Source organism: Ranitomeya variabilis, chromosome 1, assembly GCF_051348905.1.
Source record: "Ranitomeya variabilis isolate aRanVar5 chromosome 1, aRanVar5.hap1, whole genome shotgun sequence".
Classification (NCBI taxonomy): domain Eukaryota; kingdom Metazoa; phylum Chordata; class Amphibia; order Anura; family Dendrobatidae; genus Ranitomeya; species Ranitomeya variabilis.
The window spans coordinates 516,041,715-516,063,877 of record NC_135232.1 but is presented as its reverse complement, the minus strand read 5'-3'; the positions used below and the strand labels follow the sequence as shown (position 1 = coordinate 516,063,877).

The 22,163-nt window shown below is 57.1% G+C and overlaps 1 protein-coding gene across 1 annotated transcript in view; it reads left to right on the top strand.

The window, feature by feature from the left end:
• Positions 1-22,163, top strand: part of LOC143766163 (cartilage oligomeric matrix protein-like) — an 883,353-nt gene that overhangs the window by 320,964 nt on the left and 540,226 nt on the right. Inside the window, exon 6 of the mRNA XM_077253630.1 lies at positions 20,364-20,432. Within this exon, the coding sequence (XP_077109745.1) occupies positions 20,364-20,432 (69 nt within the window). The remainder of the gene's footprint in view (positions 1-20,363; positions 20,433-22,163) is intronic.

Genomic DNA, 22,163 nt, shown 5'->3' with positions numbered 1-22,163 from the left:
CTCCGATTTGGTGGGCGGGGCCCCTCGGCCTCCGATTTGGTTGGGGGGGCCCCTCGGCCTCCGATTTGGTGGGCGGGGACCCTCGGCCTCCGATTTGGTGGGCGGGGACCCTCGGCCTCCAATTTGGTGGGCGGGGACCTTCGGCCTCCGATTTGGTGGGCGGGGACCCTCGGCCTCCGATTTGGTGGGCGGGGACCCTCGGCCTCCGATTTGGTGGGCGGGGACCCACGGCCTCCGATTTGGTGGGCGGGGCCCCTCGGCCTCCGATGTGGTGGGCGGGGCCCCTCGGCCTCTGCTTTGGTGGGCGGGGCCAGGCCCCTCGGCCTCCGCTTTGGTGGGCGGGGCCGCTCGGCCTTCGATTTGGTGGGCGGGGCTCCTCGGCCTCTGATTTGGTTGGCGAAGCCCCTCGGCCTCCGATTTGGTTGGCGGGGCCCCTGGGCCTTCGATTTGGTGGGCGGGGACTCTCGGCCTCCGATTTGGTGGGCGGGGACCCTCGGCCTCCGATTTGGTGGGCAGGGACCCTCGGCCTCCGATTTGGTTGTCGGGGACCCTCGGCCTCCGCTTTGGTGGGCGGGGCCCCTCGGCCTCCGATTTGGTGGGCGGGCCCCTCGGCCTCCGATTTGGTGGGCGGGGCCCCTCGGCCTCCGATGTGGTGGTCTGGGCCCCTCGGCCTCCGCTTTGGTGGGCGGGGCCGGGCCCCTCGGCCTCCGCTTTGGTGGGTGGGGCCGCTCGGCCTTCGATTTGTTGGGCGGGGCTCCTCGGCCTCCGATTTGGTTGGCGGGGCCCCTCGGCCTCCGATTTGGTTGGCGGGGCCCCTTATCCTCCGATTTGGTGGGCGGGGACCCTCGGCCTCCGATTTGGTGGGCGGGGCCCCTTGGCCTCCGATTTGGTTGGCGGGGCCCCTCGGCCTCCGATTTGGTGGGCGGGGACCCTCGGCCTCCGATTTGGTGGGCGGGGCCCCTCGGCGTCCGATTTGGTTGGTGGGGCCCCTCGGCCTCCGATTTGGTGGGCGGGGACCCTCGGCCTCCGATTTGGTGGGCGGGGACCCTCGGCCTCCAATTTGGTGGGCGGGGACCTTCGGCCTCCAATTTGGTGGGCGGGGACCCTCGGCCTCCGATTTGGTGGGCGGGGCCCCTCGGCCTCCGATTTGGTGGGCGGGGCCCCTCGGCCTCCGATGTGGTGGGCGGGGCCCCTCGGCCTCTGCTTTGGTGGGCGGGGCCAGGCCCCTCGGCCTCCGCTTTGGTGGGCGGGGCCGCTCGGCCTTCGATTTGGTGGGCGGGGCTCCTCGGCCTCCGATTTGGTTGGCGAAGCCCCTCGGCCTCCGATTTGGTGGGCGGGGACCCTCGGCCTCCGATTTGGTGGGCGGGGACCCTCGGCCTCCAATTTGGTGGGCGGGGACCTTCGGCCTCCGATTTGGTGGGCGGGGACCCTCGGCCTCCGATTTGGTGGGCGGGGACCCTCGGCCTCCGATTTGGTGGGCGGGGACCCTCGGCCTCCGATTTGGTGGGCGGGGCCCCTCGGCCTCCGATGTGGTGGGCGGGGCCCCTCGGCCTCTGCTTTGGTGGGCGGGGCCAGGCCCCTCGGCCTCCGCTTTGGTGGGCGGGGCCGCTCGGCCTTCGATTTGGTGGGCGGGGCTCCTCGGCCTCTGATTTGGTTGGCGAAGCCCCTCGGACTCCGATTTGGTTGGCGGGGCCCCTGGGCCTTCGATTTGGTGGGCGGGGACTCTCGGCCTCCGATTTGGTGGGCGGGGACCCTCGGCCCCCGATTTGGTGGGCGGGGACCCTCGGCCTCCGATTTGGTGGGCGGGGACCCTCGGCCTCCGTTTTGGTGGTCGGGGACCGTCGGCCTCCGCTTTGGTGGGCGGGGCCCCTCGGCCTCCAATTTGGTGGGCGGGGCCCCTCGGCCTCCGATTTGGTTGGGGGGGCCCCTCAGCCTCCGATTTGGTGGGCGGGGACCCTCGGCCTCCGATTTGGTGGGCGGGGACCCTCGGCCTCCAATTTGGTGGGCGGGGACCTTCGGCCTCCGATTTGGTGGGCGGGGACCCTCGGCCTCCGATTTGGTGGGCGGGGACCCTCGGCCTCCGATTTGGTGGGCGGGGACCCTCGGCCTCCGATTTGGTGGGCGGGGCCCCTCGGCCTCCGATGTGGTGGGCGGGGCCCCTCGGCCTCTGCTTTGGTGGGCGGGGCCAGGCCCCTCGGCCTCCGCTTTGGTGGGCGGGGCCGCTCGGCCTTCGATTTGGTGGGCGGGGCTCCTCGGCCTCTGATTTGGTTGGCGAAGCCCCTCGGCCTCCGATTTGGTTGGCGGGGCCCCTGGGCCTTCGATTTGGTGGGCGGGGACTCTCGACCTCCGATTTGGTGGGCGGGGACCCTCGGCCTCCGATTTGGTGGGCGGGGACCCTCGGCCTCCGATTTGGTGGTCGGGGACCCTCGGCCTCCGCTTTGGTGGGCGGGGCCCCTCGGCCTCCGATTTGGTGGGCGGGCCCCTCGGCCTCCGATTTGGTGGGCGGGGCCCCTCGGCCTCCGATGTGGTGGTCTGGGCCCCTCGGCCTCCGCTTTGGTGGGCGGGGCCGGGCCCCTCGGCCTCCGCTTTGGTGGGCGGGGCCGCTCGGCCTTCGATTTGTTGGGCGGGGCTCCTCGGCCTCCGATTTGGTTGGCGGGGCCCCTCGGCCTCCGATTTGGTTGGCGGGGCCCCTTATCCTCCGATTTGGTGGGCGGGGACCCTCGGCCTCCGATTTGGTGGGCGGGGCCCCTTGGCCTCCGATTTGGTTGGCGGGGCCCCTCGGCCTCCGATTTGGTGGGCGGGGACCCTCGGCCTCCGATTTGGTGGGCGGGGCCCCTCGGCGTCCGATTTGGTTGGTGGGGCTCCTCGGCCTCCGATTTGGTGGGCGGGGACCCTCGGCCTCCGATTTGGTGGGCGGGGACCTTCGGCCTCCGATTTGGTGGGCGGGGACCCTCGGCCTCCGATTTGGTGGGCGGGGACCCTCGGCCTCCGATTTGGTGGGCGGGGCCCCTCGGCCTCCGATTTGGTGGGCGGGGCCCCTCGGCCTCCGATGTGGTGGGCGGGGCCCCTCGGCCTCTGCTTTGGTGGGCGGGGCCAGGCCCCTCGGCCTCCGCTTTGGTGGGCGGGGCCGCTCGGCCTTCGATTTGGTGGGCGGGGCTCCTCGGCCTCCGATTTGGTTGGCGAAGCCCCTCGGCCTCCGATTTGGTTGGCGGGGCCCCTGGGCCTTCGATTTGGTGGGCGGGGACTCTCGGCCTCCGATTTGGTGGGCGGGGACCCTTGGCCTCCGATTTGGTGGGCGGGGACCCTCGGCCTCCGATTTGGTGGTCGGGGACCCTCGGCCTCCGATTTGGTGGGCGGGGCCCCTCGGCCTCCGATGTGGTGGGCGGGGCCCCTCGGCCTCCGCTTTGGTGGGCGGGGCCAGGCCCCTCGGCCTCTGCTTTGGTGGGCAGGGCCGCTCGGCCTTCGATTTGGTGGGCAGGGCTCCTCGGCCTCCGATTTGGTTGGCGAAGCCCCTCGGCCTCCGATTTGGTGGGCGGGGCCCCTCGGCCTCCGATTTGGTGGGCGGGGTCCCTCTGCCTCCGATTTGGTGGGCGGGGCCCCTCGGCCTCCGATTTGGTGGGCGGGGACCCTCGGCCTCCGATTTGGTGGGCGGGGACCCTCGGCCTCCAATTTGGTGGGCGGGGACCTTCGGCCTCCGATTTGGTGGGCGGGGACCCTCGGCCTCCGATTTGTTGGGCGGGGCCCCTCGGCCTCCGATTTGGTGGGCGGGGCCCCTCGGCCTCCGATGTGGTGGGTGGTGCCCCTCGGCCTCCGCTTTGGTGGGCTAGGCCAGGCCCCTCGGCCTCTGCTTTGGTGGGCAGGGCCGCTCGGCCTTCGATTTGGTGGGCAGGGCTCCTCGGCCTCCGATTTGGTTGGTGAAGCCCCTCGGCCTCCGATTTGGTGGGCGGGGACCCTCGGCCTCCGATTTGGTGGGCGGGGACCCTCGGCCTCCGATTTGGTGGTCGGGGACCCTCGGCCTCCGCTTTGGTGGGCGGGGCCCCTCGGCCTCCGATTTGGTGGGCGTGGTCCCTCTGCCTCCGATTTGGTGGGCGGGGACCCTCGGCCTCCGCTTTGGTTGGCGGGGCCCCACGGCCTCCGATTTGGTGGGCGGGGTCCCTCTGCCTCCGCTTTGGTGGGCGGGGCCGCTTGGCCTTCGATTTGGTGGGCGGGGCTCCTCGGCCTCCGATTTGGTTGGTGGGGCCCCTCGGCCTCCGATTTGGTGGGCGGGGCCCCTTATCCTCCGATTTGGTGGGCGGGGACCCTCGGCCTCCGATTTGGTGGGTGGGGCTCCTCGGCCTCCGATTTGGTGGGCGGGGCCCCTCGGCCTCCGATTTGGTTGGCGGGGCCCCTCGGCCTCCGATTTGGTGGGCAGGGACCCTCGGCCTCCGATTTGGTGGGCGGGGACCCTCGGCCTCCGATTTGCTGGGCGGGGACCCTCGGCCTCCGATTTGGTGGGCGGGGACCCTCGGCCTCCGATTTTGTGGGCAGGGCCCCTCGGCCTCCGATTTGGTGGGCGGGGCCCCTCGGCCTCCGATGTGGTGGTCGGAGCCCCTCGGCCTCCGCTTTGGTGGGCGGGGCCGGGCCCCTCGGCCTCCGCTTTGGTGGTCGGGGACCCTCGGCCTCCGATTTGGTGGGCGGGGACCCTCGGCCTCCGATTTTGTGGGCAGGGCCTCTCTGCCTCCAATTTGGTGGGCGGGGCCCCTCGGCCTCCGATGTGGTGGGCGTGGCCCCTCGGCCTCCGCTTTGGTGGTCGGGGCCGCTCGGCCTTCGATTTGGTGGGCGGGGGTCCTCGGCCTCTGATTTGGTTGGCGGGGCCCCTCGGCCTCCGATTTGGTTGGCGGGGCCCCTCTGCCTCCGATTTGGTGGGCGGGGACCCTCGGCCTCCAATTTGGTGGGCGGGGACCTTCGGCCTCCGATTTGGTGGGCGGGGACCCTCGGCCTCCGATTTGGTGGGCGGGGACCCTCGGCCTCCGATTTGGTGGGCGGGGCCCCTCGGCCTCCGATTTGGTGGGCGGGGCCCCTCGGCCTCCGATGTGGTGGGCGGGGCCCCTCGGCCTCTGCTTTGGTGGGCGGGGCCAGGCCCCTCGGCCTCCGCTTTGGTGGGCGGGGCCGCTCGGCCTTCGATTTGGTGGGCGGGGCTCCTCGGCCTCCGATTTGGTTGGCGAAGCCCCTCGGCCTCCGATTTGGTTGGCGGGGCCCCTGGGCCTTCGATTTGGTGGGCGGGGACTCTCGGCCTCCGATTTGGTGGGCGGGGACCCTTGGCCTCCGATTTGGTGGGCGGGGACCCTCGGCCTCCGATTTGGTGGTCGGGGACCCTCGGCCTCCGATTTGGTGGGCGGGGCCCCTCGGCCTCCGATGTGGTGGGCGGGGCCCCTCGGCCTCCGCTTTGGTGGGCGGGGCCAGGCCCCTCGGCCTCTGCTTTGGTGGGCAGGGCCGCTCGGCCTTCGATTTGGTGGGCAGGGCTCCTCGGCCTCCGATTTGGTTGGCGAAGCCCCTCGGCCTCCGATTTGGTGGGCGGGGCCCCTCGGCCTCCGATTTGGTGGGCGGGGTCCCTCTGCCTCCGATTTGGTGGGCGGGGCCCCTCGGCCTCCGATTTGGTGGGCGGGGACCCTCGGCCTCCGATTTGGTGGGCGGGGACCCTCGGCCTCCAATTTGGTGGGCGGGGACCTTCGGCCTCCGATTTGGTGGGCGGGGACCCTCGGCCTCCGATTTGTTGGGCGGGGCCCCTCGGCCTCCGATTTGGTGGGCGGGGCCCCTCGGCCTCCGATGTGGTGGGTGGTGCCCCTCGGCCTCCGCTTTGGTGGGCTAGGCCAGGCCCCTCGGCCTCTGCTTTGGTGGGCAGGGCCGCTCGGCCTTCGATTTGGTGGGCAGGGCTCCTCGGCCTCCGATTTGGTTGGTGAAGCCCCTCGGCCTCCGATTTGGTGGGCGGGGACCCTCGGCCTCCGATTTGGTGGGCGGGGACCCTCGGCCTCCGATTTGGTGGTCGGGGACCCTCGGCCTCCGCTTTGGTGGGCGGGGCCCCTCGGCCTCCGATTTGGTGGGCGTGGTCCCTCTGCCTCCGATTTGGTGGGCGGGGACCCTCGGCCTCCGCTTTGGTTGGCGGGGCCCCACGGCCTCTGATTTGGTGGGCGGGGTCCCTCTGCCTCCGCTTTGGTGGGCGGGGCCGCTTGGCCTTCGATTTGGTGGGCGGGGCTCCTCGGCCTCCGATTTGGTTGGTGGGGCCCCTCGGCCTCCGATTTGGTGGGCGGGGCCCCTTATCCTCCGATTTGGTGGGCGGGGACCCTCGGCCTCCGATTTGGTGGGTGGGGCTCCTCGGCCTCCGATTTGGTGGGCGGGGCCCCTCGGCCTCCGATTTGGTTGGCGGGGCCCCTCGGCCTCCGATTTGGTGGGCAGGGACCCTCGGCCTCCGATTTGGTGGGCGGGGACCCTCGGCCTCCGATTTGCTGGGCGGGGACCCTCGGCCTCCGATTTGGTGGGCGGGGACCCTCGGCCTCCGATTTTGTGGGCAAGGCCCCTCGGCCTCCGATTTGGTGGGCGGGGCCCCTCGGCCTCCGATGTGGTGGTCGGAGCCCCTCGGCCTCCGCTTTGGTGGGCGGGGCCGGGCCCCTCGGCCTCCGCTTTGGTGGTCGGGGACCCTCGGCCTCCGATTTGGTGGGCGGGGACCCTCGGCCTCCGATTTTGTGGGCAGGGCCCCTCTGCCTCCAATTTGGTGGGCGGGGCCCCTCGGCCTCCGATGTGGTGGGCGTGGCCCCTCGGCCTCCGCTTTGGTGGTCGGGGCCGCTCGGCCTTCGATTTGGTGGGCGGGGGTCCTCGGCCTCTGATTTGGTTGGCGGGGCCCCTCGGCCTCCGATTTGGTTGGCGGGGCCCCTCTGCCTCCGATTTGGTGGGCGGGGCCCCTCGGCCTCCGATGTGGTGGGCGGGGCCCCTTGGCCTCCGCTTTGGTGGGCGGGGCCGCTCGGCCTTCGATTTGGTGGGTGGGGGTCCTCGGCCTCCGATTTGGTGGGCGGGGTCCCTCTGCCTCCGGTTTGGTGTGCGGGGACCCTCGGCCTCCGCTTTGGTGGGCGGGGCCCCTCGGCCTTCGATTTGGTGGGCGGGGCCCCTCGGCCTCCGATTTGGTTGGTGTGGACCCTCGGCCTCCGATTTGGTTGGCGGGGCCCCTCGGCCTCCGATTTGGTTGGCGGGGCCCCTCGGCCTCCGATTTGGTGGGCGGGGACTCTCGGCCTCCGATTTGGTGGGTGGGGACCCTCGGCCTCCGATTTGGTGGGCGGGGACCCTCGGCCTCCGATTTGGTGGGCAAGGACCCTCGGCCTCCGATTTGGTGGTCGCGGACCCTCGGCCTCCGCTTTGGTGGGCGGGGCCCCTCGGCCTCCGATTTGGTGGGCGGGGTCCCTCTGCCTCCGGTTTGGTGTGCGGGGACCCTCGGCCTCCGCTTTGGTGGGCGGGGCCCCTCGGCCTTCGATTTGGTGGGCGGGGCCCCTCGGCCTCCGATTTGGTTGGTGTGGACCCTCGGCCTCCGATTTGGTGGTTGGGGACCCTCGGCCTCCGATTTGGTGGGCGGGGACCCTCGGCCTCCGATTTGGTGGGCGGGGACCCTCGGCCTCCGATTTGGTGGGCGGTGCCCATCGGCCTCCGATGTGGTGGGCGGGGCCCCTTGGCCTCCGATTTGGTGGGCGGGGCCCATCGGCCTCCGATGTGGTGGGCGGGGCCCCTCGGCCTCCGATGTGGTGGGCGGGGACCCCCGGCCTCCGATTTGGTGGGCGGGGCCCCTCGGCCTCCGATTTGGTGGGCGGGGACCCTCGGCCTCCGATTTGGTGGGCGGGGACCCTCGGCCTCCAATTTGGTAGGCGGGGCCCCTCGGCCTCCAATTTGGTGGGCGGGGACCCTCGGCCTCCAATTTGGTGTGGGGGACCCTCGGCCTCCGATTTGGTGGGCGGGGACCCTCGGCCTCCGATTTGGTGGGCGGGGCCCCTCGGCCTCCGATTTGGTGGGCGGGGCCCCTCTGCCTCCGATGTGGTGGTCGGGGCCCTTCGGCCTCCGCTTTGGTGGGCGGGGCCGGGCCCCTCGGCCTCCGCTTTGGTGGGCGGGGCCGCTCTGCCTTCGATTTGTTGGGCGGGGCTCCTCGGCCTCCGATTTGGTTGGCGGGGCCCCTCGGCCTCCGATTTGGTTGGCGGGGCCCCTTATCCTCCGATTTGGTGGGCGGGGACTCTTGGCCTCCGATTTGGTGGGCGGGGACCCTCGGCCTCCGATTTGGTGGGCGGGGACCCTCGGCCTCCGATTTGGTTGGCGGGGCCCCTCGGCCTCCGATTTGGTGGGCGGGGACCCTCGGCCTCCGATTTGGTGGGCGGGGCCTCTCGGCGTCCGATTTGGTTGGCGGGGCCCCTCGGCCTCCGATTTGGTGGGCGGGGACCCTCGGCCTCCGATTTGGTGGGCGGGGACCCTCGGCCTCCTATTTGGTGGGCGGGGACCCTCGGCCTCCGATTTGGTGGGCGGGGACCCTCAGCCTCCGATTTGGTGGGCGGGGCCCCTCGGCCTCCGATTTGGTGGGCGGGGCCCCTCGGCCTCCGATTTGGTGGGCGGGGACCCTCGGCCTCCGATTTGGTGGGCGGGGACCCTCGGCCTCCGATTTGGTAGGCGGGGCCCCTCGGCCTCCAATTTGGTGGGCGGGGACCCTCGGCCTCCAATTTGGTGTGGGGGACCCTCGGCCTCCGATTTGGTGGGCGGGGACCCTCGGCCTCCGATTTGGTGGGCAGGGCCCCTCGGCCTCCGATTTGGTGGGCGGGGCCCCTCGGCCTCCGATGTGGTGGTCGGGGCCCTTCGGCCTCCGCTTTGGTGGGCGGGGCCGGGCCCCTCGGCCTCCGCTTTGGTGGGCGGGGCCGCTCGGCCTTCGATTTGTTGGGCGGGGCTCCTCGGCCTCCGATTTGGTTGGCGGGGCCCCTCGGCCTCCGATTTGGTTGGCGGGGCCCCTTATCCTCCGATTTGGTGGGCGGGGACTCTTGGCCTCCGATTTGGTGGGCGGGGACCCTCGGCCTCCGATTTGGTGGGCGGGGCCCCTCGGCCTCCGATTTGGTTGGCGGGGCCCCTCGGCCTCCGATTTGGTGGGCGGGGACCCTCGGCCTCCGATTTGGTGGGCGGTGCCCCTCGGCGTCCGATTTGGTTGGTGGGGCCCCTCGGCCTCCGATTTGGTGGGTGGGGACCCTCGGCCTCCGATTTGGTGGGCGGGGACCCTCGGCCTCCGATTTGGTGGGCGGGGACCCTCGGCCTCCGATTTGGTGGGCGGGGACCCTCGGCCTCCGATTTGGTGGGCGGGGCCCCTCGGCCTCCGATTTGGTGGGCGGGGCCCCTCGGCCTCCGATGTGGTGGGCGGGGCCCCTCGGCCTCCGCTTTGGTGGGCGGGGCCAGGCCCCTCGGCCTCCGCTTTGGTGGGCGGGGCCGCTCGGCCTTCGATTTGGTGGGCGGGGCTCCTCGGCCTCCGATTTGGTTGGCGGGGCCCCTGGGCCTTCGATTTGGTGGGCGGGGACTCTCGGCCTCCGATTTGGTGGGCGGGGCCCCTCGGCCTCCGATTTGGTGGGCGCGGCCCCTCGGCCTCCGATTTGGATGGTGTGGACCCTCGGCCTCCGATTTGGTGGGCGGGGACCCTCGGCCTCCGATTTGGTGGGCGGGGACCCTCGGCCTCCAATTTGGTGGGCGGGGACCCTCGGCCTCCGATTTGGTGGGCGGGGACCCTCGGCCTCCGATTTGGTGGGCGGGGCCCCTCGGCCTCCGATGTGGTGGGTGGGGCCCCTCGGCCTCCGCTTTGGTGGGCGGGGCCGGGCCCCTCGGCCTCCGCTTTGGTGGGCGGGGCCGCTCGGCCTTCGATTTGGTGGGCGGGGCTCTTCGGCCTCCGATTTGGTTGGCGGGGCCCCTCGGCCTCCGATTTGGTGTGTGCTCTGCCTGGGGCCACTGTGCTCTGCCTGGGGCCCCATATGCTGCCTGGGGCCCCTGTGCTCTGCCTGGGGCCCCATATGCTGCCTGGGGCCCCTGTGCTCTGCCTGGGGCCCCTGTGCTCTGCCTGGGGCCCCATGTTCTGCCTGGGGCCCCTGTGCTCTGCCTGGGGCCACTGTGCTCTGCCTGGGTGTAGGACACTGGTGACGTCACTTATCTCCGGACATTAGCTACGGACATTAGCTACGGACATTAGCTACGGACATTAGCTCCGGACATTAGCTCCGGACATTAGCTCCGGACAAAGCCACGGAAGTTGGCACAAATTGCAGGAAGTAGTATTCTAGGCAATTATATATTAGATAATATTTTGAAGATCATTTGGTTTCAAAACGATGTTTACAGTTGTGTTTAACAATGCGATTTTAACATGAGCTTTTACATAGAGAGAACTGCTGTATGTAAAAGCTCATGTTAAAATCGCATTGCATACAGATACAGATGTCACACTGTTACTAGATGTGAGGAAATTGCATCCTCACATTGCAAACGGATTACATACGGATCACTGTTCAGGAACATTTGTGCGATTCTCGGCCGTCAAAATTGGACCGTTTTTTGTTGTTTTTTTTCTATATGGTAAGTATGACTACAGCCTAAGACAACAATCGCGTAAAGTGAATATTGACATGCATTTTTGTACATGCATTGTGATATGTGAAGTGTGGACTATGTCATGAAGATCTGGGAATGTAATGTATAGTAATAGATAGTCTTTTAGGTAATGGTGCTGCTGTGTAGGTACTGAAAAGGTAAGCATAACACATAGTTTAGTATTTTAGGTTAGAGAGAGATAGTGATTGTAGATACATTAGGGCAAGGGCTAATGTTTGGGGCTAGCCCAGATTGGGAGGGAAATAGACCAAGTAAAAAGGGAACCACTTCTTGTTTTAGTGAGTAGGAGAGTTTGATTGCTAAATGACAAGGTGAAGTTCAAGGTACAGTGGGCTAATAGCAGAAGAAACTACAAAGTGTTCTAGTCTGTATGAGCTCTTATAAGACTCCCTGCAAAAGGAGATTTGTAGTTAAATTTCCGCGCTGCCGCTAAGATGAATTTCAGGAGAGTATAGTTGATTCACAGTGGTTTTATTCATAAATAAATAATAAAACCACTGTGAATCAACTATACTCTCCTGAAATTCATCTTAGAGGCAGCGCGGAAATTTAACTACAAATCTCCTTTTGAAGACATTAATTTCTCTGGTCGGTGAAGACCTGTGGATCTGCAGCAGCCGCTATCTACATGCTCTAATCTCATCCTAACCAGGTGAGCAAATTTGGTGTATATTCTCCTCTATGTAACGTGGATAAGACCCTATTGCGCTTTTTGTCTCCCCATTGTTTTGCAAAAGACTCCCTGCAGACATTCCTGCAACTCCAGAGCCTATGTCTAGATTCAGGTGCTATGGAGAATACTTAAGATGGACATGTAACCACATCAGGGAAAGGGATGTGTGAAATCAGCCTAAGGGCTGTCCCACACGTCCAGATAATTCCGGTACCGGAATAAATCGGTACCGGAGTTATCCGTGTCCGTGTGCCTGGGAACTCACGTAGGCCATACGTGCGGCACACGTGTGCCGCCCGTATGGCGAGTGGGTACCACACGGAGCGTGTGGTACCCACGCGTGTGGTACCCTGCATCGTGCTGAAGCCGCGATTCATATGTTCCCTGCAGCAGCGTTTGCTGCAGAGAAAATATGAATAATAGTGTTTAAAATAAAGATCTATGTGTCCGCCGCCCCCCCACCCCCTGTGCGCCCCCCCCCCCGCTGTTCTGAAAATACTTACCCGCCTCCCTCGCTGCTTCCTGGTCTGGCCGCGGCTTCTAGTGTATGCGGTCACGTGGGGCCGATCATTTACAGTCATGAATATGTGGCTCCACCTCCCATAGGGGCGGAGCCGACTATTCATGATTGTAAATGATCGGCCCCACGTGACCGCATACAGTAGGAGGCGTGGGGCAGAGAGGAAGGAGTGACAGCCAACGTGGGAGCGGGTGAGTATTTTCAGGACAGCGGGGGGGCGCACAGGGGGTGGGGGGGCGGCGGACACATAGATCTTTATTTTAAACACTATTATTCATATTTTCTCTGCAGCAAACGCTGCTGCAGGGAACATATGAATCGCGGCTTCAGCACCATGTGGGGGGGACAGCGCTTACTGTAGCGCTGTCTCCTGCACGCACACGGACCCCAGACGGAGAACGTCCGTGTGAGGTCCGTGTTTTACACGGACCCATTGACTCTATTGGGTCCGTGTAATCCGTGCGCTCCCACGAACACTGACATGTCTCCGTGTTTGGCACACGGAGACACGGTCCGCAAAAAATCAATGACATCTGAACAGATGCATTGATTTTTATGGGTCTACGTGTGTCAGTGTCTCCGGTACGTGAGGAAACTGTCACCTCACGTACCGGAGCCACTGACGTGTGAAACCGGCCTAAAGGAACATCCTTCCCGGGGTAATAATTTGTATGTAAGGCAAAATAAAGACACCCCCCCCCGAAAAAGTACCTCCACCGCTTGGGCTATGTTCACACGTAGCGTTTTTGATGCGTTTTTCAACTTTAGCATTGCTTTCAACCAATACAAATGCATTCACTGGGAAATGTCATTGTAACATTTAACAACCCTAGCTGGCCATGTGGTGTGTGACACATCATCAGACACATCTTGTTTCATTTATGAAGGAGGGACTCTTAAAGTCACAAAGCCTATTTTTATAGTGGCATCAGGCGGCATTAATATTCTTAAAGGGCCATTATTAAACAGTGGGTCTCCTACACTGTTATTGCCTATGTAGTGAGTGGCTGATAAAAATTAGGATGCACCCCAATACCCCTTTCATGAGATGTACAAGAGGTCCTCCTGAAAAAATGTTCCTATTATAAGAAGCTGGGTCTCCCATAGTGTTTGCCTACGCATTGAATGCAAGGCCTGCACTGCCCCAAAGTTACATGCACCCCAATAAGCCTTTGAGCCCACGTACTGGATGGCCACAGGAAAACCAAGTTCATATTATTCGTTTAGTACCGCCATACTGTTTGCCTATGCATTGAATGCAAGGCCTGCCCTGCTCCACAGTTACATGCACCCCAAAAAGCCTTTGAGCCCATATACTGTATGGCCACAGAAAAACCAAGTTCACATTATTCATTTGGTACTGCCATACGGTTTGCCTTGAATGCAAGGCCTGCCCTGCACCAAATTTACACACACCCCAATAAGCCTTGGAAGAGACGTAGCGGTGGGCCTCCTGAAAACAATATTCCCATTATTAGGAAGTGGGTCTCCCATATTGTTTGCCAATGCAGTGAATTCAAGGCCTGCAAAAACTTAGGAGGCACTCCAATGCCCCTTGAAAGAGATGTGGAGGATGGCCTCATAAAAATTTTTTTCCCATTATAAAGGAGCGGGTCTCCTATACCTGGAATGGCCATACACTAAGTGTATAGGCTGACAAAGGCTGACATGGGGGTACACATGAGGTTTTTTAATTTTTTACGGGCATCATAAACATCCTTGCCAAAAACTAGAGTAATGTTGCATCACGGAATACGTTCACCCTGGTGTTCTAGTGGTGGTGTCTGAAGAGAAGTAGAGGATGACCTCCTATGAGCAGGTCTCCTATACTTGGAATGCCCATTCACTAAGTGTATGGACTGACAAACATTTCCCCCTGGGTGGTACACATGAGTTTAAAAAAAAAAAAAGTTTTTTACAGGCATCATAAACACCCTTACCAAAAACTAGAGTGGCTGTTGCACGTTCACCCTGGTGTTCTAGTGGTGGTGTCTGAAGAGACGTGGAGAATGTCCTCCTATGAATCTTTTCACAATGTAAAGAAGTAGGTCTCCTATACTTGGAATGCCCATACACTAAGGGTACCGTTACACTAAACGATTTACCAACGATCACGACCAGCGATACGAACTGGCCGTGATCGTTGGTAAGTCGTTGTGTGGTCGCTGGAGAGCTGTCACACAGACAGCTCTCCAGCGACCAACGATGCCGAAGTCCCCGGGTAACCAGGGTAAACATCGGGTTACTAAGCGCAGGGCCGCGCTTAGTAACCCGATGTTTACCCTGGTTACCATTGTAAATGTAAAAAAAAAAAACACTACATACTTACATTCCGGTGTCTGTCACGTCCCTCGCCGTCAGCTTCCCGCACTGACTGTGTCAGCGCCGGCCGTAAAGCACAGCACAGCAGTGACGTCACCGCTGTGCTCTGCTTTTACTTTACGGCCGGCACTCACAGTCAGTGCGGGAAGCTGACGGCGGGGGACGTGACAGACATCAGAAGGTGAGTATGTAGTGTTTTTTTTTTTTTACATTTACAATGGTAACCAGGGTAAACATCGGGTTACTAAGCGTGGCCCTGCGCTTAGTAACCCGATGTTTACCCTGGTTACAAGCGAACACATCGCTGGATCGGTGTCACACACACCGATCCAGCGATGACAGCGGGTGATCTGACGACAAAAGAAAGTTTAAAACGATCTGCTACGACGTACGATTCTCAGCGGGGTCCCTGATCGCAGTAGCGTGTCAGACACAGCGAGATCGTTAGTATATCGCTGGAACGTCACGGATCTTGCCGTCGTAGCGACCAAAGTGCCACTGTGAGACGGTACCCTAAGTGTATGGGCTGACAAACATTTCCACTGGGGGGCACACATTTTTCTTTAAATAAAATATTTACGGGCATCATAAACACCCTTGCAAACAAGTAGAGTGGCTGTAGCATCACCCGGAAAAAGTTCACTCTGATGTTCTAGTGGTGCTGGATGATGAGGATGAGGTGAAGGAGGAGGATAACACCAAATAGCCAAAATCAGGGAGCTTATACCCATGTGTGGGTGTGAAGAGGTGCATGGGAATAGACCTCCCAAAAAAAGACTGTATTGGAGGCTATGTTTCGCTGTTATCATTCGGTGGTGTACAGAAGCCTGGCCCAATCCAGCCCTTGTTCATTTTTATAAGAGTCAGCCTGTCAGCATTTTCAGTTGACAGGCAGATGCGCTTATCAGTTATAATTCCACCAGCAGCACTAAAAACCCGCTCTGACAAAACGCTAGCGGCAGGTCAGGCCATGATCTCCAAGGCATAGAGAGTCAGTTCATGCCACGTGTCCAGCTTGGATACCCAATAATTAAAAGGCACAGAGAATTCAGGGAGGTTGTTGGTATGGTCAGCAAGATACTCTCTCGGCATCTTCCCAAACATTGTACTCCTTGTGACAGTACCCCGTGCCTTTGGGCCAGGTGATGGGAGGGTCTGAGAAAACTCTCCCAGAACTTTGCCAGTGTTCCCATGCCTCTGCTGGATTGGAGTTGTTCTTTAATAGAAACAAAGAAGTGCTTAATGTGGTAGTAATGGAATAGTTGTGCCATATAAATATTGAGTGAATTAATATATAGTGCCTACTACCAAGAAGCCGGACCGGTATAAAAATACGTGGACAGTCAGAAAATCAGACCACAAACAAACAAAAACACCACAAACCGACCATACAGTCCAATATAATATAGTTTTATTTTATTAATATGTAATTCCAATAAAAAAGGTGGTGCAAAACTGGAAAACTGTTTTTTTTTTTATTACTTCATACACTGTTGTTTCACCCAGCTTGATCTCCATCGTATTTTCTCCTGGGTGTGCATCCTTATTTTCCTTGTACATATTTTCTGTACCATTTGGATTTTGACATTGTGACCTATATTTTTTACCTGTATTTATTTTCCTGTGTTGTACCTTCTTTTTTTATTGGAACTACATATTAATAAAATAAAACTATATTTTATTGGACTGTATGGTCGGTTTGTGGTGCTTTTGTTTGTTTGTAGATTGGAGTTGTGGCTCTCACGCCTATTCTCCTTGGTTGTCCAACGAACTGTGACGTCTGCAGCCAGCATACCCAGATGGGAATTTTTTTTTATAATTCTGCAAAAAGGACCCTCTGATACTGCACCATTTTAGTAGACTTGTCTGCCTCTGGAAGAAGAGATTGTAAGTTCTCCTTGTAGCGTGGGTCTAGAAGTGTCACCAACCAGTAATGAGTGTCACTGAAAATTTTGATAACACGAGGGTCACAGGAAAGGCAGCGCAAGATAAAGTCAGCCATGCGTGTCAGACTGCTAACAGGCAAGACATCCGTGTCCTCACCAACAGGACGACTGACCATGCTGTCCTCCTCCTCCTCACCCCCCTCCCTGTCTTCAGGCAATCGACGCTGAACAGACGATATGACAGTTGTGCTTTTAGTACCGTTTATATGAAAGAAGCTCCTGTTCTTCCTCCTCTTCTTCCTCATTGTCTACCAATCCATGTTGGAACGACATAATGCTGGGCTATGTGTAATCACCCTGTATGGTTCCTTACTGCATTTCCTCCTGCTCCGCCTGCAATGCATCCTCTTTCATTGTGAGCAGAGAGCTTTTCAGAATGCAGAGAAGTGTGATGGTGATGCTAATTATGGTGTCATCGTCGCTCACCATCTTGGTGGAGTCATCAAAGTTTTGTAGGATGGTACATATGTCTGACATCCATGTCCACTACTGAAGTTTTATGTGTGGAGTTTCAACTGAATAACGACTTCCTTGTTGATGCTGGTAGTCAACAACTGCCCTCTTCTGCTCACAAATCCTTTCCAACATATGCAGCGTAGAGTTCCAACTCGTGGGGACATTACACACCACTCGGTGAGCCAGAAGCTGCAACGCTGCTGAAGCATGGTAAGGGTGGCTGAAGCTGTAGCTGACTTTCTAAAATGGGCACACGGAAGGCGTACTTTCACAAGCAGATCCAGCAGCTCCGGGTAGCTTTTGAGAAACCATTGAATGACGAGGTTAAGCACATGGGCCAGGCATGGTACATTTGTGAGTTCACCTCGCCTCGGAGCTGCCACCGGGTTCCGGCCATTGTCACACATGTTCATGCCTAGCTGTAGGTTCAGCGGTGTCAGCCACAAATCTGACTGCTCTTTCAGAGCTGTCCACAACTCTTCAGCATTGTGCGGTTTGTCACCTAAGCATATTAGCTTCAGCACAGCCTGTTGCCGCTTGGCTGAGGCAGTGCTGCAGTGCTTCCAGCTTGTGACTAATGTGCTCATTTCAGAGATGGAGGCTGAAGAGGAGGAGGAGGTGCAGAATCTGTAGACTATGGGGGCAACCCTGATTAACATAGGGCCTGCAATCCTCTGCTTCAGGAGGACGTGTTCCATCCCACTATGTTAACCCAGTGTGCCATCAGTGAGATGTACCTTCCCTGCCCAAAAGCACTTTTCCACGTGTCTGTGGTTAGGTGGATATTCCCAGTAACAGCATTGTTGAGGGCATGGGTAATGTCATGGGACACATGCTTGTGTAATGCCGGGATGGCACACCGGGAGAAATAGTGGCGGCTGGGGACCGAGTACCTTGGGGCGACCGCCACCATCAGGTTGCAGAAAGCTTCCGTGTTCACAAGTCTATAAGGCAACATTTCGAGTGCAAGCAGTTTAGAAATGCGAGAATTTAGTACTGTGACCTGTGGGACATTGGCTGCGTATTTCCGCTTGCATTCAATTGACTGGGGTATGGACAACTGAAGGCTGCACAGGGAAAAGGAGGTGGATGTGCTTGATGATGGTGCTAGTTGACTGTGGGCAATGACAGGTGCAGAGCAGGAGGCATCTTCACATGCACCATGGACAGGGGATTGCCTTGCATGCACAACAGTGGAAGAAGCAGTGGTGTCACCCACAGACACTGTTCCTGGAGCAAGGGGTTCGACTCACAAAGTCCGGTGCTTTGCTGCCATGTGCCCGATCATGCTGGTGGTGGTCAGGCTGGTAGTTTTGCTACCTCTGCTGATGCAGGCATGGCAGGTGGTGTAAATGGCCTGTTTGGGGTTATCGGCAGAGTCTTTAAAAAACAACCAGACACTGGAAGACCTTACAGTTGGTCTGGCAACTTCCGTCATGTTGGTGTTATGGGGAACAGTTGTCCGCCTTCTATCTGCAGCCACCACATTGCTTCTTCTTGCTTGTTGGAGTGCTATGCCTCCTTCCCCATGTGTGCTGCTGTCCTCGCTCTGCATGTCCTCCTGCCGGTTGGGTCAGTTACTATATCATCCACCACCTGGTTTTCCACATTCCCACCCTGGTCCTCCTCCTGACGTTCTGGCAATTGTGTCTCATCATTGTCCACCTCTTGTGACACTTTCCCACCTTCACCTTCGTGTGACCGTGGCTGCTCATATATTTGGGCATCGCTACATGCGATCTCCTCTTGCCCCACTTCAAGTGGACCGGGCGATAGGCCTGAATCTATAAATGGAAAAGTGAACAGAACAGCTCTTTGGAGTGTGGGATCAGTTGCCTCCGGGCACTCGGCATGCTGGGAGGAAGGAGGGTCAGGGTAAGTAATATGCGGTCCAGACTCACGGCTACTCAGACTTGACCACATGGAAGATGTGGTGGTGGTGGCAAAGTGTCTGCTGTGGTCCCCTAGTAATTGGGACAGGAAGGTTGAGCGAGAAGATATGGGTGTTTGTTGTGGCCTAATTTCAGCTTGCCCTAGGCCTCTGAATGCACCATCAGCATCACGTCCACTTCCTCGTCCCTTGCCACGCGACTTGCCCATTTTAAATGGACAACAATATTTTCCACATTCACTACAAATGGCTGAATTTGGAGCAAACTTACATGTGATCAGTGTGCGTAAAAACCACAGTTTAAAATATCTGGACCGTAGGTAACAATTCTTTTTTTTTACCAAACTGTTGTTAATAACTAGGGTAAGACACAGCGAAAACAGTTGAATGAAGCCCTCTAATGCCACAATTTTTAGCCCACAGATAGAAGAGGCGTTTGACAGAGATACCATACTGTTCAATATGTGGCCTGTATTTTTGTTTTTTAAAAGAAAAATACTGTATAGAACTAGGCTAACACACCACCAAAAATGGTGAGTGTAGGCCTGAAATGCCCAAATTTGTAGCCCACAGACAGATCAGGCGTCTAACTGAGATACCACACTGTTCAATATATGGCCTGCATTTTTGTTTTTTAACAGAAAAATACTGTATAGAACTAGGCTAGCACACCGCCAAAATAGGTGAATGTAGGCCTGAAATGCCACAATTTTTAGCCCATAGATAAAAGAGGCGTTTGACGGAGATACCACAATGTTCAATACGTGGCCTGCTTTTTTTTTTTGTCACCAAAATTGTGTCAATAAGTAGGCTGACACAACAAAAAAAATTCTATGGAGGCCTGAAATAGTACAATTTTTTGCGCAATGATATGCGATCCGTGTGGCTGACAAAACACAGTGATAAATTGTAGCTATATATTTTTTGGCAGCAAAATGGTGTAAAAAAATTGTATAAGACACTCCAAAATATACTATAGTACCACAAAAAATGCCATAATTTTCTGCACACTCAGATGTGATGGCTGAAACGGGCAAACCCGTTTAGAATTGCTGAATTTTCACGCTGTACTATGAAAAGGATTTGACTGTAGTCTGCAGTGTCAACAAGAAAATGCAGAAAAAAGGGGCTCTGGATTGCTTTGGAATAAAATAATGAGGATAAAGATGCAAAAACAATTACCTGGGGGTGGGTATATACGGTCAATATATGTAATAAGCAGCAGTCAGTAATGGAATGGACCCTCTTGATGTATGCAATGATATATATATACGCACATACAGTGCCTGCATGCCTTGCACTGATATGTATAGAGCCACAAGCACTCCCCTGCCTACCTAGCACTGCAATCTAGGTACTCCATAATTAGACTATTGATTTAGCTGGATTTGTGTAAAATATGATATGGTATACCCACAAAAAAAACCAAAATCAGCAGCTCTCCCTACACTGTCTGAATCAGGAGCTGAGTGCGGCGAGCAGGGTGGCGCCAGGTCTCTTACAGAGCTGATGATGTAAAATAAAACACACATGTGCAATATGTTAGAAAACAAAAAAAACAGACCAACGTTAGTAAAAAAAATAATAATAATAAAAAAATAAATAACAGCATATTTCTTATGTCTGAAATTACCGAAAAAAGTGTGTGTACAGTATGTGTGCTTGTGTGTGAATGAACCATGAAACAATTACTTTTCTAGCCAGACAATATCTACAAGATTTACAGCATCTTTTGGCATATTTTATAAATCACAAAAAAATCATTAAATAACATTTGATAATGTAATTTTGATCTATAGTGAAAACTGAAGAAAAGTGTTACAGAGACATATGAGAAGGGAAGGGGCTATTATTTATAATTTTTAGCTTTCTACATATGCGTGATCTTAAATTTGTTACAATTTCTTTTCTCTTTCTCAGATGTGTCAGGATTTAGACGAATGTATAAACAATCCATGTCCTGCTAGCACTGTCTGCACCAATACAAAGGTAAATTGGATAATATAATTAATGTTTTGCACTTTGGATGGCAAAAATTATTCTAATATTTTACAATCTAATAATTTCTCATATGATTGTAACTAGATGTGCAAAATGTAGAAGATTTGGTGCAGGTATTGGTAATGCTTTCAGCACACATGCCAAGCGTATGTTACTTTGCAGTGCTTGGGTCATAGCTTCAAATCCCACAAAGGACAACTGCAAAGAGCTTGTATGTTCTCCCCCATGCTTGTGTGGGTTTCCTCCTACACTCCAAAGACATATTCATAGGGAATTTAGATTTTGAGCTCCAATGAGGACAGCTATGATAATATTTGTAGAGTGGAGTATGATGGCGCTATATAAATAAGTAAACTAAATAAATAAATATATAAATACGAGCTGTGCAACTGATCTGGCACCAAATACAATCACTGCAAAATATATACAAGTATGCACACAAAAGATACAGTGCTTTGAAAAAGTATTCATATGCCATGAACTTTTCAACATTTTTTCATGTTATATCCTCAAATTTAAATGGGTAACGCTAATGTAATGTTAATCACCACTTACGGACAAGCCGTGAGATAGGGTAGGCAAATGTTTTGGGGTTAGATACCAAGAGGGCATGTTAGTAAACAAAAGAACAAAAGGGAAAAGACAAAGGCACAGTCAGGTCACGGTCCGAGGTCAAAATACCAGAAAAATAGCAGATATAGCAAAGTGGTTGAGCAAATGGACGGTCAGAGTGAAGTCCAAAGTCAGGGAGCAATAGATCAATAAACAGAGCACAGAATTACCAGCCAAACAGCACCGCCGAACAAATTATGATTGCCAGAGATTTAGGACTGAGAGCTCATCTAATTAGCTAGGTAATCATTAAAAAACAGAGCACCTGCAAAATGCTCAGCACCTCCCAGTCTTGGATTGGATGGCTGATCTGTCAATCAAAATTTTGACAGCTCAGTACACCCCTGCACTGGATTGGACGACAGAGTTATCAACACATTGACAGCTCAGCATGCCCCTGCACCCGATTGGGTGACTGAGCTGTCGCTAACTGTGCACCACGGCACACTGAGGGGAGGAATCGTGACAGTATCCCCATATCTAGAGGGTGCCACTTTCCCAGGAAACCTAGTACGGAAGCATCTGACCAAACATTTGGCCTTCATAGAATGAGCCGAAACACAGAATCAATCCTCAGGGCCATATTCCCTCCATTGAACAAGGTAATGGAATTCGTACTCTAAATCTCCATTGACAAGAACTGGAGGAGGTGAGGGTGAGACAAATAACCTAGAAGGGACAAACTCTTAATAGTGATCTGTGTAATACATTATGGACACAAAAAGACTGAAGAAGTTTTAATCTATGAGTATAGCAAGGAGCGTGTCCCTTAAATTAAAACGTAAATTTTACTGTAACATTAAAGTCAGAACAAAATAGACACAAATAAACCAATGTATAAAGTGCTCGTGCATACCAGTGCTCAAGTTAAAAAATGTTTTGGTCTCACCATTGTAGAGGATATGCTTTCATATGTTCATGGGCAGGGGAAGGATCTGACAGGGTGATAGTTTCTGACTCCTGTCATGCCCCTGTATAGCTCCTGTCCTTACAAGGACAGGCCCCAAGTGTGCCCTTCTATGGACATCCCACTATCCACAACTTATTAAACTTCCCTATGCGTTTCTTCCCCGCTCTTGGGGATTCATCAGGGGAACAAATCAAATG